The sequence below is a fragment of the Nelumbo lutea genome, chromosome 7 (assembly GCF_056320005.1).
Source record: "Nelumbo lutea isolate HS-2025 chromosome 7, American lotus-T2T, whole genome shotgun sequence".
Lineage (NCBI taxonomy): Eukaryota > Viridiplantae > Streptophyta > Magnoliopsida > Proteales > Nelumbonaceae > Nelumbo > Nelumbo lutea.
Genome location: NC_142690.1, coordinates 34,487,981 through 34,504,225, shown reverse-complemented (window position 1 = coordinate 34,504,225; position 16,245 = coordinate 34,487,981). Strand labels below are relative to the sequence as shown.

Here is a 16,245-nt window from a genome sequence, read left to right as displayed (position 1 = left end):
CTATCTTTACAGCGGTATATCTTATTAATCGGATTCCTTCTCGGGTTCTTGATATGAAACCTCCTTTTTCCCTTCTATACCCCAATGAGGAGTTGTTCACTATTCCCCTCAAGACATTTGGTTGTACCTGTTTTGTTCAGTTTCTCGGTCCCCATCACTCCAAGTTTGAACCCAAGGCCTCCAAATGCATCTTTCTTGGTTATGCACAAACTCAAAAGGGTTATTGTTGTTATGATCCTGTCTCAGGGAAGAAGTTTGTATCCATGGATGTCACTTTCTTTGAGGAGACACCCTACTATTCTCGGGTCTCTCCTCAGGGAGAGAGTAGTGAGCGTGGAGATTTGGGTCCTTTTCTTCAGGAGGAGTGCAGTGAGGACAGGGTTAATACCTTTGGGGTTGTTCCCTTACCTATTCCAGTTGGTGATGAGGGCTGTAGTAGCGAGGGTGGTTAAAGGGATCGAGAGTTGAGAGTCTATCACAGGCGATGCAGGCAGGTTGATCCCGGTCATCAGCAGTCCCAGCCAGCTCCAATCTCTTCTGCGGCTCCAAGTCCAGATATTACAATCCCAGGGCCCACAGAGACTCCTCCCATTGTTGCTACCTCACCCTCTGCAGATGACCTTGACCTTCCCATTGCCCTCCGTAAAGGAAAACGGCATTGCACCACATCTACAGCCCACTGCATCTCCCAGTTTTTGTCCTATGATCGCCTATCTCCCTCCTACAGGTCCTATCTCACCTCCATTGCTAATGTCCCTATTCCGAAAACAGTGCAAGAAGCCCTATCAGTCCCGGAGTGGAGAGGTGCAATGCAAGTTGAAATGGATGCCCTGTTGAAAAATAATACCTAGGAGCTAGTTGACTTGCCCAAAGGAAAGAAACCAGTTGGATGCAGGTGGGTATTTACTGTGAACCACAATGCGGATGGTTCCATTGAGAGGTACAAAGCTCGGCTAGTTGCAAAAGGGTTCACTCAGACTTATGGTATAGATTACTTGGAGACATTTGCCCCGGTAGCCAAGATGACCACCATTCGGGTTCTATTATCTCTTGCAGCAAGTTACACTTGGCCTTTGTACCAAATGGATGTTAAGAATGCCTTCCTGAATGGGGACTTGCAGGAAGAGGTTTACATGCAGTTGCCTCCTGGATTCTATGATACAGAGGCAGGTAAGAAGGTCTGCCGGCTCAATAAGGCATTGTATGGTTTGAAGCAGTCACCTAGAGCTTGGTTCGACAGATTCAGACTAGCCCTTGGGAAGTTCGGTTATGTACAGGCCCAGACAGATTCAGACTTGCAGTTTATGTTGATGATATTGTGGTGACAGAAAATGACAACCATGAGATTGAGTCCCTCAAACAGCTCCTTCATCAAGAGTTTGAGGTGAAAGATCTGGGTACACTACAGTATTTTTTGGGTAATGAGGTTGCTAGATCTAAACAGGGGATCTTTGTCTCTCAGAGGAAATATGTTTTAGATCTCTTGGCTGAAACTGGAAAGCTAGGTGTCAAACCTGCAGATACACCCATTGAACAGAACCACAGGATTAGTGCAGAGAGTGGGGAGCTGCTTGAAGACAAAGTTATGTTCCAGCGGTTAGTGGGAAAGCTCCTATATCTATGCCTTACCCGACCAAACATCAGTTATGCCGTTAGTGTTATCAATCAGTACATGCATTCTCCTAGAACCACGCACCTTCTAGCAGCAGAAAGAATACTAGCATACTTGAAGAGATGCCCAGGTAGAGATATACTGTTCAAGAACAATGACCACATGAAGGTGGAAGTCTATACGGATGTCGATTGGGCTGGGAGTGTTGATGACAGAAGGTCTACCTCTGGATATTGTGCTCTTGTGGGAGGTAACCTGGTTTCTTGGAGGAGTAAGAAACAGAGTGTTGTCTCCCGATCCAGTGCTGAAGCCGAGTACAGGTCAATGGCTAATGGAGTGGCTGAAATTCTTTGGCTGAGATCACTACTTGAGGAGTTGGGTATTGAGTATGAGAAGCCCCTGATGTTGTATTGTGATAATCAAACGACTATTAATATAGCACACAACCCAGTGTAGCATGACAGGACTAAACATATTGAAGTTGATCGACACTTTGTACGAGAGAGGGTCTCATCACAAGAAGTGTGTCTCCCATACATCACCTCCAATATGCAACTGGCAGGTATCCTCACCAAAGTTGTACCACGGAAGAAGCTAGAGGCAGATCTATCCAAGTTGAGAATGATAAACATTTATTCCCAACTTGAGGGGGAGTGTAGAGAACACTGATGTGGGCCCCACAGCTACGGTCCCACTGTGTTCGTAGGGTAGAAGATGTTCTAGTCTGCTTAGGGTTAACTATTGGTCATTTAGTTGTTTCAGTTGTTATTTATTTGTCTTATTTTTTGCTCTATTTGTTATGTAAAGACTAGGGGCAGATCTGTCCTTTCCATGTAATGAGCATAACCTATAAATATTAATTAAAGTGGCGGCGGCAGGACATTAAGCTTCTGCTCCTCCTTTCAACCCTTGTGTTCTACTGCTTCTCCTCCCTCTTCCTCTTCTTTCCTCTTACCTTTCTTCTTATCTTTGATCCTGAAATCCATTAGAGTTCAAGACTGATAACAGTCCTGAACTTCTACTAATATATTATCTGAAAATTTCATATTGTCACCTAGAAAAATAAGGATATTTCAGAGAAATTTTGCCAAATCCCACCAATATTACTAACCATGATTCTGATCAGATAAAGATATCTACTTTATAGTAAAATAGACAGAAAAATTTTGCCAATATGAATGATTTTGTTTTCAACAACAAAAACAACTTCCATGTCAAAAAAAGAAACACATTTTTGTTGATGTGACAGTCATTTTTGTTTTAGAAAACAAAACCATATACATTGGTCAACACCACCTTAGAATATGTAAAATTCTAGCCAAAGATTAAAATGTTTAGTATTTTAAGTCTCCCCCTTTGGCACCATCTATTCTCTGGATTGCAGGACAATGAAGAAACACATTGACAGTGATCCCTACCTGTTGGGCTCCAGTTTCTGATATGTGCTTGCATTTGTAAATGTTGAGGTAGAAACGAGGACCAAGCGATGCAGCAAGCTGCAATCCAGAAATGATAAAGTAAGGTAATAAATTATTTAAAATGAAAAAACAAGAAAACATCTGAAAGAAGGAAATTTCCAAATTCAACTTCTTTATCATAGAAAATTGCTCCTTATTGATGCAACCCATATTGGAATTCTTATAATGATATTCAAGTGTTAGACATACTTTTCAAGGTGCTAAGACTACAAGGTGGCAGGACATGCCTTGTCACCTAGTCACCTAGGTGTAGGGGTGTCAACAGTATTCAAAAATCCGATTTTGAATTCGAGATTCAACATAATTGGATCGAATTTGGATAATTCGAATATCTAATTGGTTGAATTTGGATATCCTATTCATAGCAAATAGCTAATCGGATTCAGATTCTGATATGACCTGATTTGATTCGATAAATATCTGAATTCGGCCGATTATTTAATTCTTATATATAATATATAAAATACTTAAGTGTTTTATATCATTTATATATAATAATTAAATTATATAAATAATTTATATGTTTATATACCTTGTGTAAATAAAAGATTTATTTTATATATTTATTAATTACCTAAAATAATTAATTGATCCAATACGAACCAAATTGAATTCGAATTCGAATATTAATTTTCAATATCCGTTGGATATCGTACCGAACTCGGATATTGTCTGATTCGATTCAAATTAGTAGAGATGATGGGCCAAATGGCCCATAGCCCACAACTTATGCTTTAATTTTATGTTTATGTTTTGTTCTGTTAATGGGCCTATTACCATTAGTTTATGTTTATGTTTAATTAGCTTGCCGCCCAACTAAGGGCTTACTTGTAAATTCTAATAGAGTGATTATCTCTAATGAAAAGGATTAGGGAAAAGAGGAGCTGAACAAACAATTCTTCTCTTTAACCCTTTCTTCTCAATCTTTCTCTTCTCTTATTCTCTTCTTGTTGTCTCCTGTTCTTCCTTCTTTTAATCAGTTTTCTTAATTCTTTTGGGACTGTTTTTCATCTTGGTATCAGTGCGGGCCCCTTTTCCTTTTCCCTTTTTTTCCTTTTTTTCCCCATACACAATGTGTATGGAGAGCTAAATCAATGATTGTTTAAAGAAGACATTCAGCCCGGTTGGTAGTGGTTTCTTGGAGAAAAGAAGATATCATGTTCATCATTTAAACAGTTTTTCAATTTTTTGCCCAAAACCCTAATTAACTAGAGAGTTCTGATTGCGGGTCTCATAGGAAGCTTCACCTTGGCACTCAGTGATTGAAGGAGTTCCTTTTGATTATCTTGAAGATCGAACCAAGCATAGCTCAGTTCTATGAAGCCTACAGGGAGCAGCTACTATTTCTCTATTTCTACTGGTTACCAAGTAAGACGTAGTTTTTCTATTTCTGTCCTCACCATTTGTCATCTTGAAATTTGTTTGGGAGTTTTTGAGGAAGATGGATATTTCTAGAGTTGAAAATAAGTTTGGCTCAAAGTCCGAACAGGTTCCGAGAATACCTGTAGACTCTTTATTGGTTGTGACTACAGTCAAGCTTGATAGGACTAACTATCTAGCATGGTTACAATCAATAAAGATACATGTTTGTAGTAGAGGCAAGTGGGGATATATTACCAGCAGCAAGAAAGCACCGAAGGAAGATGACCCGTCTTATGAGAAATGGTAGCAAGAGAATTACACTGTTATAGGGTGGTTAGTGAATTCAATGCAACTGCAATTTCATCAGCACTATTTGTGGGTGAATTCTTCTAAGGAAATATGAGATAGTGTTGCGGAAACCTATTCACAAAAACTGAATGTGGCCAGGGCATATAAGTTAAAAAGTGATGTGAACAATCTAAGGCAGGGGGAGAGACCTTTAGCAATCTACTTCTCAATGCTGAAATCCTTGTGGCAAGAGATAGATCCCATGAAAACTGTTGTCTAGGAAGGTACAAATGATGCAGAAACATATAGAAAATTCCTGACAGGTTTGAATCCAGAATTTGACATTACCAGGCAGAATATCCTAGCTAAAGACAATGTATCTTTGTCTTAGGCTTATGCCATGGTAAGCAGTTAGGAGAGTAGGAGGCTAGTTCAGGTTCAAGGGACTATTCCAATTGACCATTTTTCCAATATGGGGGTGAAACCTAAGGTGGTTATAGGGAAGAAGGAGGTTGTATGTGAATATTGCAAGAAACCAAAGGATAAATGTTAGAAGCTACATCTAGACCTCATTCCACCCCGTTTTCAAAAGAAGGCCGAAGTTGGGAAGATTGGCAATGCCAATGCAGCCACAGTTTCAAATAATGACAAGAGTGCCACTGATGAGAAAGCTACTAGTGAGCAGTTAGCTGTTATGAAGGCAGAGTATGAGAAATATGGGAGGATGATCAGCCATCTTGAGAGTACAGCCACCTCCTCCAACTCTTTAGGCAATCCAACTATGTCTGCATTTGCCCATTCAGGTATACATGCTACTGCCAATCATGTAGCTATTTCAGGTAATCGTAAGATCCCTTGGATTATAGATTCTGGTTCTTTTGATCATATGACCAGCATTTCTACTCTATTTAGCTCTTATAACTTACTTTCTGGTTGTGACAAGATTACCCTAGTCGATGGCTCTCTTGCTCCTATCTTTGACAAGGGAGTCATCATGGCCACTAACTCCCTTTCCCTTACTTTTGTCCTTCATGTACCTAAGCTTCATACTAATTTGATATTAGTGAATAGCCTAACTAAATCCTTAAACTCCAATGTAACATTTTTCCTTCTTACTATGTTTTTCAAGACCTTAAGTCTCAGAAAGTGATTGGGAGTGGTCATGAGGCGAATGGAATATATCTACTAGATACTCTTGGACAAAGCCAAGGACAACCTAAGAGAGTTGTTTTTGGGTCTACTTCTTCAGAGCCTTTTACTCATCTCATGTTATGTCATTTTCGTTTGGGTCATTTATCCTTTTCCACTTTGAGTCATTTATTCCTAGAGTTGTTTAAGGGAATTAAGTTGTCTAGTCTTCATTGTGAGTCACGTGAGCTATCAAAACATTGTAGAAGCACTTATCATTTGAGTAATAAAAGATCCACTTTTCCTTTCCATATTGTGCACTTTGATGTGTAGGGGCCATATCACTTGCCTTTTGTAGGTGGCTATTCATATTTTATCCTGTCCATTGACGATTTTTCTCAGTGTACATGGTTATTTTTTATGAGATCTTGTGACAAAGTTCCCAAACTTGTGAGATAATTCCATGAATTTGTTCTTACCCAATTTGATACAAGAATAAAGATATTCCGGTCTGATAATGTATTGAGTGGGCCGACTTGTGTTTAGTTTATTTATTAAGATGTTGTTGGGCCTTGGGCCCATTAGTTTTTATTTTTTAAAGAACTGTAATTACTTAGTTTGAGTTGCCGCCCTACTAAGGGCATCCTTGTAATATCTCATACTTAAGTTAATTATAAATAGAATGGGGGGCTAGCGGCTAGGGTTATGTAAATCTATCCTAGTCGACCTTCTTCTCTTTTCTTCCCTTTCCTCTGTTTCTTGTTGAAATACCCAACTTTCTACTCTTCCTTTCACAAGAAGCTTGGCCGAAATCAGCACATAAGGCTTTCTACTTGGTATCAGAGCAGGTTGAAGGTTCTTGAAGAGATTCGTTCCTGCAGCCCTAGATCGGCCGACTGTATGGAGATTTAAGAGGCTGATCGAAGCTTTCAGGTAAGCCCAGTTTTTTTATTTTCTTGATGGATTTGTATGCCCTGTAGCTGGTCTAGGGTTTCTCATCAGAATCAGGAAAAACTAGAGAAAGGGGAAGAGTCCTGATTTTGTTGGACTCTTCAATTTTGACCTAGGTAGTGGCGCCCTATTTTTTTTAGGGTTCCTCTGGGTTTTTTGTAAGGGGCGATTCAAGTTCCATGTGGTTTGGAGACCTCTAGAGAGGGCGGTTGCTCCTTCTCTCTCTTCTCCCCATCCCACCGAAAAGGAATCTTTCGTGGGAAGAAAGTCTAGGACACCAAAGGAGTGTCGTTGGTTCCAGAAGGTATTCTGATTATTCTTGTTGCATTTTTTAGCTGTTTTTTGTACCTCTTTGAGACACATGGAGGGACACAGAGTTGAATATAAGCCCGGGAATGAAATGGGACCAGTGGAAGGAGGTGTTGGAGACCCCTTCGGAGCCGGAACCATTACTACAGTTAGGTTGGATGGTACAAATTACTTGGAATGGTCCCAATCTGCAAAGATGGCCATTGGGGCTCGTGGAAAATTGGGGTATATTACTGGTGAAGAGGTAAAACCCGAAACTGGCAACTCCCGGTGGGTGCAAGAAAATTATATGGAAATGACATGGTTGTGTAATTCTATGTTGCCAAATATAAGTAAAAACCTTTTATGGGCAAACACTGCTAAGGAGATATGGGATGGGGTTGTAGAGACCTATTCACAGAAGGAGAATGTTGCTAGGGCTTATCAACTGAGAAATCAGATTATTGCTACTAGGCAGGGAGATAGATCTGTTGCAGCTTATTTTTCAGTCCTTAAGACCCTATGGCAGGAGATTGACCATCTAGAGACCTTTGCTTGGGAAACCACCAAGGATGCAGCTACCTATCAAAGACACTTAGAGAAGTATAGGGTGTTCGAATTCCTTGCTAGCCTTAACCCTGAGTATGACATTGCACGACAGCATCTTCTTTCCAGGGACAATGTCACTCTCTCCCAAGCATATGCATTCGTGTCAAGAGAGGAGTGCAGGAGGGATGTAATAATGAAGAATCTCATGTCTGATCAATCTACTATGGTAAGTGCTGTGAAACCTAAACAGAATGGCAATGAGAACAAGAAGGAAGATAAAAGGGACTTAGTTTGTGACTACTGTAAGAAATCGAAGCATACAAGAGACACTTGCTGGAAGCTTCACCCACATCTTGTGCCGACCAGATTGAAGAATAAGAAAGGAAATGCACATATGGCAGTTACTGGTGACACTCCGACCCCCCCCCCTACTACAGCTGCCTTGGAGTCTGTTGCAGCTGCTACAATAAGGGCCGAGCTTGAGAGGTTTGGGTTACTTCTGAATCAGAGGGATACAGCTAGTTCCAATTCAGCCGCAACCGAAGAACAAGGTACAAGTAGCACAGGTGGAACTCACTCTACCTCCCTTGCCAACACAGGTAGTCCACATGTCACTGCAAACTATGTTTCTAGAGACTTTTGCAACAGGTAGCACAGGTGCAAGGCAAGATTTGTTGCAAAAGGATACACACAAACCTATGGCATTGATTATCTAGAGACTTTTGCACCAGTTGCAAAGATGACCTCTGTTCGGATACTCCTTTCTCTTACTGCCTCATACTCTTGGCCTTTGTTTCAACTGGATGTGAAGAATGCTTTCCTAAATGGGGATCTGCAAGAAGAGGTGTATATGGATCTTCCAGCTGGTTTTTATGATAATGCTAAAGAGGGAAAGGTATGCAAGCTGAAGAAGTCACTATATGGCTTGAAACAATCCCCCAGAGCATGGTTCGACAGATTCAGAAAGGCCCTGATTGTTTTTGGCTATACTCAAACTCAATCTGATCACACCTTGTTTGTGAAGCGCAGGGGATCCTTGGTGCCAATCCTAATTGTTTATGTGGATGATATTGTTATCATTGGGAATGATCTGAGTGAGATTGATAGTCTGAAGAGGAACCTGCATAAGGAATTTGAGATTAAGGACCTTGGAGAACTGAGATACTTCTTAGGCATTGAAGTTGCAAGATCGAAACATGGAATTTTTATCTCTCAAAGGAAGTATGTCTTGGACCTTCTCCAAGAAACAGGGAAACTTGGAACAAAGGCAGCTAGCACCCCCATTGATCAGAACCATAGAATCAGTGCATCAGAAGGTGAACCAGTAAAGGACCTTGGGAGGTACCAAAGACTTGTGGGTCGACTACTATACTTGTGCATGACAAGACCGGACATCTCCTATGCAGTAAGTGTAGTGAGCCAATACATGCATGCTCCACGAGACCAGCACTGGAAGGCAGTTGACAGGATCCTTGCTTATCTAAAGGGACATCTAGGCAGAGGCATATTGTTTACTGATCATGGACAGATCAAGATAGAGACCTATACAGATGCGGACTGGGCAGGATGCCTCGATGACAGAAGATCAACTTCAGGAGTGTGCACCCTAGTTGGGGGTAACCTAGTCTCATGGAAGAGTAAAAAACAAACAATTGTGGCAAGATCAAGTGCAGAAGCCAAATATAGGGCCATGGCACATGGAGTTTCAGAACTTCTCTAGATCCGTTCTCTGTTGGAAGAAATCGGTGTTCAGGCAGAAGAACCTATGATGCTATACTGCGGTAACCAGACAACAATTAATATTGCTCATAATCCAGTCCAGCATGATCAAACTAAGCACATTGAAGTAGATAGACATTTTATCAGAGAAAGGGTAACTTCTGGAGCAGTTTGTCTTCCATACATTTCTTCTGATCTGCAGCTTGTTGATGTCCTCACAAAAGGCGTGGCAAAGAATAAGCTGGAACATGATCTACGCAAGTTGGGGATGTATGATATCTACTCCCAACTTGAGGAGGAGTGTTGAGTGGGCCGACTTGTGTTTAGTTTATTTTCTTTTATTAAGATGTTGGGCCTTGGGCCCATTAGTTTTTATATTTTAAAGAGCTGTAATTACTTAGTTTGAGTTGCTGCCCTACTAAGGGTATCCTTGTAATATCTCATACTTAAGTTAATTATAAATAGAATGAGGGGCTGGCAGCTAGGGTTATGTAAATCTATCCGAGTCGACCTTCTTCTCTTTTCTTCCCTTTCCTCTGTCTCTTGCTGAAATCCCCAACTTTCTACTCTTCCTTTCACAAGAAGCTTGGTCGAAATCAGCACATAAGGCTTTCTACTTAATGCAAAAGAATACTTTGAGAAAAATCTAACCTCTTATCTCACTGACTTTGGGGTCATCCTCCAAAGCTCTTGTGTTCGTACTCCGGTACAAAATGGAATAGTTGAGAGGAAGAATCGTTACATAGTTGAAGTTGCAAGGAGCATTTTGTTTGTTTTACATGTTCCTACAAAGTTCTAAGGGGATATTGTTCTCACTGCAACATACCTAATTAATCGTATGCCATCCGGAGTTTTGGGTTTTAAGTCTCCTTTTAATCTTCTTTGTCCAAATAAGGAACTTTTTTCTCTTCCCCTTCGTGTCATTGGCTGCACTTGTTATGTTCACATTTCTAGAATCCAGAGACATAAGTTTCAACCAAAGGCCCATAAGTGCATTTTCCTCGATTATGCCTACACATAGAAGGGTTATTGTTGTTTTGATCCTAGTAGTGGGATCGTTATGTCTCAATGGATGTCACTTTTGCTGAGTCTACTCCTTTCTACGATTCATCTCAAGGGGAGCATCGTTCACAGGGAGAGTATTTGTTACAGTTGTTTACACTTCCCCTTCTGGTTCTTGTTGAGTCTTTTTCACTTAAGTCCTCTTCTATTGAGTCCAGAAGGGAACAATCACCTTCTAATCTCTCCACTATATCTGTTTCTCCCCCATTGCCTCCTTATCCTCCTATTTATAGGTGGTACCAGCAGCAAAAGACCAGGAGTGAGTAGATTGTTTCCCCTAGAACACATGAGCCTCCTATACTTCCAGTTGCTAAAGAGACAACAAGTACTGAGGTCACACCCTTGTAGCCTCCCTCCCCAGACTTTGATGTCCCTATTTCCATAAGAAAATGTAAACGGAAGTGTACTGCACATTGCATTTCTAAACATCTTTCTTATGGCTTTATTTCTCCTTCATACTATTCCTTCCTTTCCTCTATTTCTTTTAACCCTATACGCAGGCCTGTATCAAAAGCACTTTCTACCCCATAATGGAGGGATGCTATAAGAACTGGGATAGAGGCTCTGCACAAGAATGACACATTGGAAGTGGTTGATTTGCCTGAAGGGAAGGAGCCAGTGGGTTGTAAGTGGGTGTGTGCCATATCATGTTGATGGCTCTATTGAGAGGTACAAAGCCCGATTGGTTGCAAAAGGCTATACATAGACGTATGGATTGACTACCTGGAGACTTTTGCTCTTGTTGCAAAGATGACCTCTACGAGGGTCCTACTATCTTTGGCAACTCATTCAGACAGGCCCCTCTATCAACAAGATGTAGAAAATGCCTTCTTGAAAGGAGATTTACATGAGGAGGTGTATATGTCTCTTCCACCAGGGATGTATGGTTCAGACATGGAGGGTAAGGTGTGCAAGCTGAAGAAGTCTCTCTATGAGCTCAAACAATCACCTAGAGCCTGGTTTGAGAGCTTTAGGGCTGCTCTTGTTAACTTTGGTTACACACAGACTCAGTCTAATCATAACCTCTTTGTGAAGAGGAGATGATCATTGGTGGCATATCTTATAATCTATGTAGATGACATTGTAGTGACTGGCACTGATGTGATAGGGATTGATGACCTTAAAGCCTTTCTCCAAGCAGAGTCTGAGATCAAGGACTTGAGGGAACTGAAGTATTTCTTAGGGATTGAAGTGGCTCGGTCTAAAGATGGAATCTTCATATCTCAACACAAGTATGTGCTAGACTTGCTCACAAAAACAGGTAAAATGGGTGCAAGACCGGTGGCTACCCCTATTGATACGAGTCACAAGCTTTTTGCCTTAGATGGGGAACTATTTAAGGATAGGGGAGTGTTTCAAAGGTTGCTAAGGAAATTGCTATATCTATGTATGACTCGCTTGACATTGCATATGTTGTTAGTTGCATTAGCCAGTTCATGAATGCTCCCAGAGATACACATATGGCAGCGGCAGAGAGAAATTTATGTTACTTGAAGAGTACTCTAGGGAAAGGTATTCTTTTTGCTAAGCATGGGCATATGAAACTGGAGGCCTGTACAAATGTTGACTAGGCAGGTAACACTGATGATAGGAGGTCAACTTCAGTATACTGTAGTATAGTTGCAGGTAATATTGTTTCTTGGAGAAGCAAGAAACAATCTGTGGTTGCTAGATCTTCCACTAAGGCAAAATACAGACTATGGCTCATGGAGCTTTTGAGTTGCTTTGGATTCAATCCCTAATGGAGGAACTGGGTGTTGAGTATGATAGACCATTGATGTTGTACTGTGGCAATCAGACCGCCATTAACATTGCTCACAATCTCGTACAACACGATAGAACGAAACACATTAAAGTTGACATGCATTTCATTAGAGAAAGAGTGGCTTCTAGAGAAGTTTGTCTACCTTTCATTGCATCTGAAGAACAGTTAGCTGACATTCTTACAAAAAGAGTCTCCAAGGCCAAGTTACAACATGATACAGGCAAGCTGCGCATGATTGACATCTATGCTCAGCTTGAGGAGGAGTGTAGAGAAGATGGGCCAAATGGCCCATAGCCCACAGCTTATGTTTTAATTTTATGTTTATGTTTTGTTCTGTTAATGGGCCTTTTTTCTTTATGGGCCTGTTAACATTAGTTTATGTTTATGTTTAATTAGCTTGCCACCCAGCTAAGGGCTTACTTGTAAATTCTAATAGTTAGTGCTTAATCTCTAATGAAAAGGATTAGGAAAAATAGGAGCTAAACGAACAACTCTTCTCTTTAACCTTTTCTTCTCAATCTTTCTCTTCCCTTCTTCTCTTCTTGTTGTCTCCTTCTGCTCTTCCTTCTTTTAATCAGTTTTGCTAATTCTTTTGGGATTGTTTTTCATCTGAATTCAATCCGTTTACACCCCTACCTAGGTGTTGGATGTCTTTTTTTCATTTTTATAAAATAAAAACCATGAATTCTAGGATAATTCCCTAGGTTCCATGGCAAGCAGAAACCATCTTCCACTAGTAGTTATATTTAATCTTCATAAAAAAGTACAATTCATATTAAAAGATAGAAAATCAACGTATTCATGAGAAGAAAGAAGAAGAAGAAATTTTAAGTTCTTAATTCGTACTTACTTATCAGTTCAGGTTTTGAAGTCTTCATGGATTCAAGAAAGCACCAACCAAAATGTATGTTGATTGGACCAAAACAAATAAGAAAATAATAAAACATGGTAGATAAATCCAGTAAAAGAATGTTTTAGTTTAATAAAATAGACATTTTTCTTGTGTGGCTGGCTGGAAGAGGAAGGATTCAGATCATGGAGGCTTAGCAAGAAGGGGAATGAAGTTGAATAACATCTGCTGTCTATGTGGTTGGAGCCAGAATCTGCTAATCACCTACTGCTCCATTGCTCTTTTACCTATCAGATTTGGTGCCACTTTTTTAGGCTGTTTTGGTCCAGTGGATTCTTCCTCTCTCAGTGGCTAATATATTATCTTCTTGGAGTTTGGGAATCTTTTCATCCAAAGGGAAGTTTCTGTAGAACTGCTTGCCTTCAGCAATCCGTTGGGCAGTGTGGAAGTAGCAAAATTGCAGAATTTTTGAAGCCAAATCTGCTCCTTTAGCGATCATCTCTAAGGTGGAATGAACAATGAAAAGATGCACCATTGTTTCAAGTATTTTTTAGGGAACTCCAGCTATTCAATTCACCAATAATTCTCTCTCTCTCATATTTTGATCTTTCCATATAGGATCTGAATGTATATTTTCTGTGCATACATACAGACACGCTTTTTGTATATGCTTGAGGGTTTCTTTTTTTTTACTCTGGTAATAAATAAAAAGTAATTTTATTAAGAAAAAGAAAAAGGTACATTAGAGGTGATAAGATATCACCCACTACAAGAGACAAAGCAACCAAGAAAAGCACAAGCTCCGAAGCCCAAAAAAAGAAATAATGACTTTTAACTTTTAACCCACAACTTGCTTCAGAATCATGTCATCCTCATCAAACAAAACAAAAATACCCAACCAGCAGAACATCTCCCTAAACAAATATGCTTGAGGGTTTCTCACCATCCTATAGTTATTTCTGATACAATCATCTTTACCACTTATAAAAAAAAAAGTCTATTATAATCACAAAAAATAAGGAATATAAAAATATTTCATAGCACCATGTAAAAATTTGCCAAGTATTCAAGTGAAACAAACCTCCATGGGTGCCTTGTCACATTGACACCTATGGTGTTAGTTTTAACAAATAAGAGTTATTGGAACATGGGGTATTACCACATAAAACATATAAAAACACAAAAATTAATATTACACTCCATAAACTTTTCCTGGTACCAGATATGGAGTTACAGACACTAAATCCTAATTCAAGGAACTAAATATATCCCACACCGATGCCATCTATGCTTTAGCTGTTGTGCAAATGAATATTTGACTACTTCCAACAGAGAAAAGAAAATGTAACAATTCAAGGTTAACAGCCCTTTCTTTATGAATACCTTGTCTAAGAAAAATTGGAAATAGATGGGAGATAGAAGGCTTCCAAACACAGGAATACTGCTTGTAAGGATTGAATTTATGCCATTGACGTACCTGGGCATGGAATTAGTTCTCACAATCATTTTCAGGTAATTGAAGCCTGTAACAATAGGACAATACTATTGAATATAAAACAAACTCAATTATCGGAATCATACTCTGATTGATCACCAACACTCTCAAGTGTACCCCATGGAACACGTGTCATTGCAGCCATTTCAGTATCAAATTTTGTCTCCAAACCATGCACTAATGTCATTAATGCTTTTGTTATTACTGCAGAGAATTCATCCTGCACACGCAAACCTCACACATGTGAACTGAGAAACCGTTACAAACCTTTTCCTCCCCTTCTCCCATGGAAAAAAAAAAACAAAAGGAAAAAAAAGAAAACTATTCAGATATGAAACATCCAAATTACCTGGACATCTGACATATCGACCTTGTCTGAGAATTGAGAATCAATCATTTTTGATACATTTTCAGCCAGTTCACCTGACTGTCATTAGAATAAGGTACAACAGTTATTCAATATTACATGCTAATCTTCCTAAATTACCTCTGAAATGAATGTTTTCCAAGAAAAATGAAAACCTTTCAAACTCAATTTAATCAAATGTTAATTTGCTTAGTGGAATGAAATTATTCAGCAACTTCATATTTGGGACTGCCAAACAAACCCAATTTAATCTGGCGAATCACAAGTATTACCATTAAAATATTAAAGCCTGAATTTAAATTATTCTCATTTGTATATCATATTATGGCTACAGAAATAAAGATAAGCATTAACAAGGGAACTGAAGGAACATCTACACTAGGAGTATGTCATCCACTTAGTAAGAAGTCAACCAAATAGAAAATGCAGGCTCATAGTAATGGTTGTTCACCATTAACTTTGACTTTTTCGTCATCACATATTGGAGTTTACTTCTGTAGTCGTATGAGACTACTGACAGCCCAAGCTGTGGTGTATAATCAATGGGAAATTAAGAGGATGAGAGGAAAGAATGGGGGGAGAAAGAGAAAAGAAGAGATGAAGATTCCGAATGAAGGATTTCAGAAAAGAAGAGGATGCTTAATCTGCCGCCCCCCCCCCCTCTTTCTATTTATATTAATTCTGAAGTAAGGATAAGACTGCTTACATGGCAAAATTAAAATCCTAATAAAAGACAACAATTAAAGTCCTAATAAAAGACTAACAACTAATTGTGGACTGACACTTAAATAACTAGTAGTTGTATATAAGTAAATTAGAAAGAGGTGGGGACCACATAGTAGTTGTATATGATTACAATAGAAAGAGGTGGGGACCACATCAGTGATTTCTACACTCCCCCTCAAATTGGGAATAGATGTTTGTCATTCCCAAGTTGCATAGATCTGCTTCTAACTTCTTTGAAACTGCCTTGGTGAGAAGATCAACAAGCTGCATGTTGGAGCTGATATATGGAAGAGACAATCAACCCAATCTGCATCTGTGTAAATTTCTATCTTCATGTGATTACCATCCTTAAATAGTAAACCTCTGCCTGGACACCTCTTTAAATATGCCAGTATCCTCTCAACAGTAAGTAGGTGGGTAGTTTTGGGAAAGTGCATATACTGACTAACAACACTGACTGCATAGCTGATGTCTGCTCGTGTAAGACAAAGATAAAGTATTTTACCAACTAACCTTTGGAACATAGCTTTATCATCAAAAGGCTCTCCACCTTCTGCACTAATCTTGTGATTCTATTCAATAGGTGTATCAGCTGGCTTAACACC

General features: G+C 39.5%; 1 protein-coding gene across 3 annotated transcripts in view; it reads right to left on the bottom strand.

Annotated features, from left to right (window-relative positions):
* HIT1 (Membrane trafficking VPS53 family protein) overlaps positions 1–16,245 on the bottom strand; it is an 81,777-nt gene that overhangs the window by 9,007 nt on the left and 56,525 nt on the right. For all 3 annotated transcript variants that reach the window (XM_088954406.1, XM_088954407.1, XM_088954408.1), the window contains 4 exons: positions 14,897–14,974; positions 14,634–14,767; positions 14,436–14,529; positions 3,031–3,108 (listed from right to left, as the gene is read on the bottom strand). In XM_088954406.1, the coding sequence (XP_088810532.1) occupies positions 3,031–3,108; positions 14,436–14,529; positions 14,634–14,767; positions 14,897–14,974 (384 nt within the window). The remainder of the gene's footprint in view (positions 1–3,030; positions 3,109–14,435; positions 14,530–14,633; positions 14,768–14,896; positions 14,975–16,245) is intronic.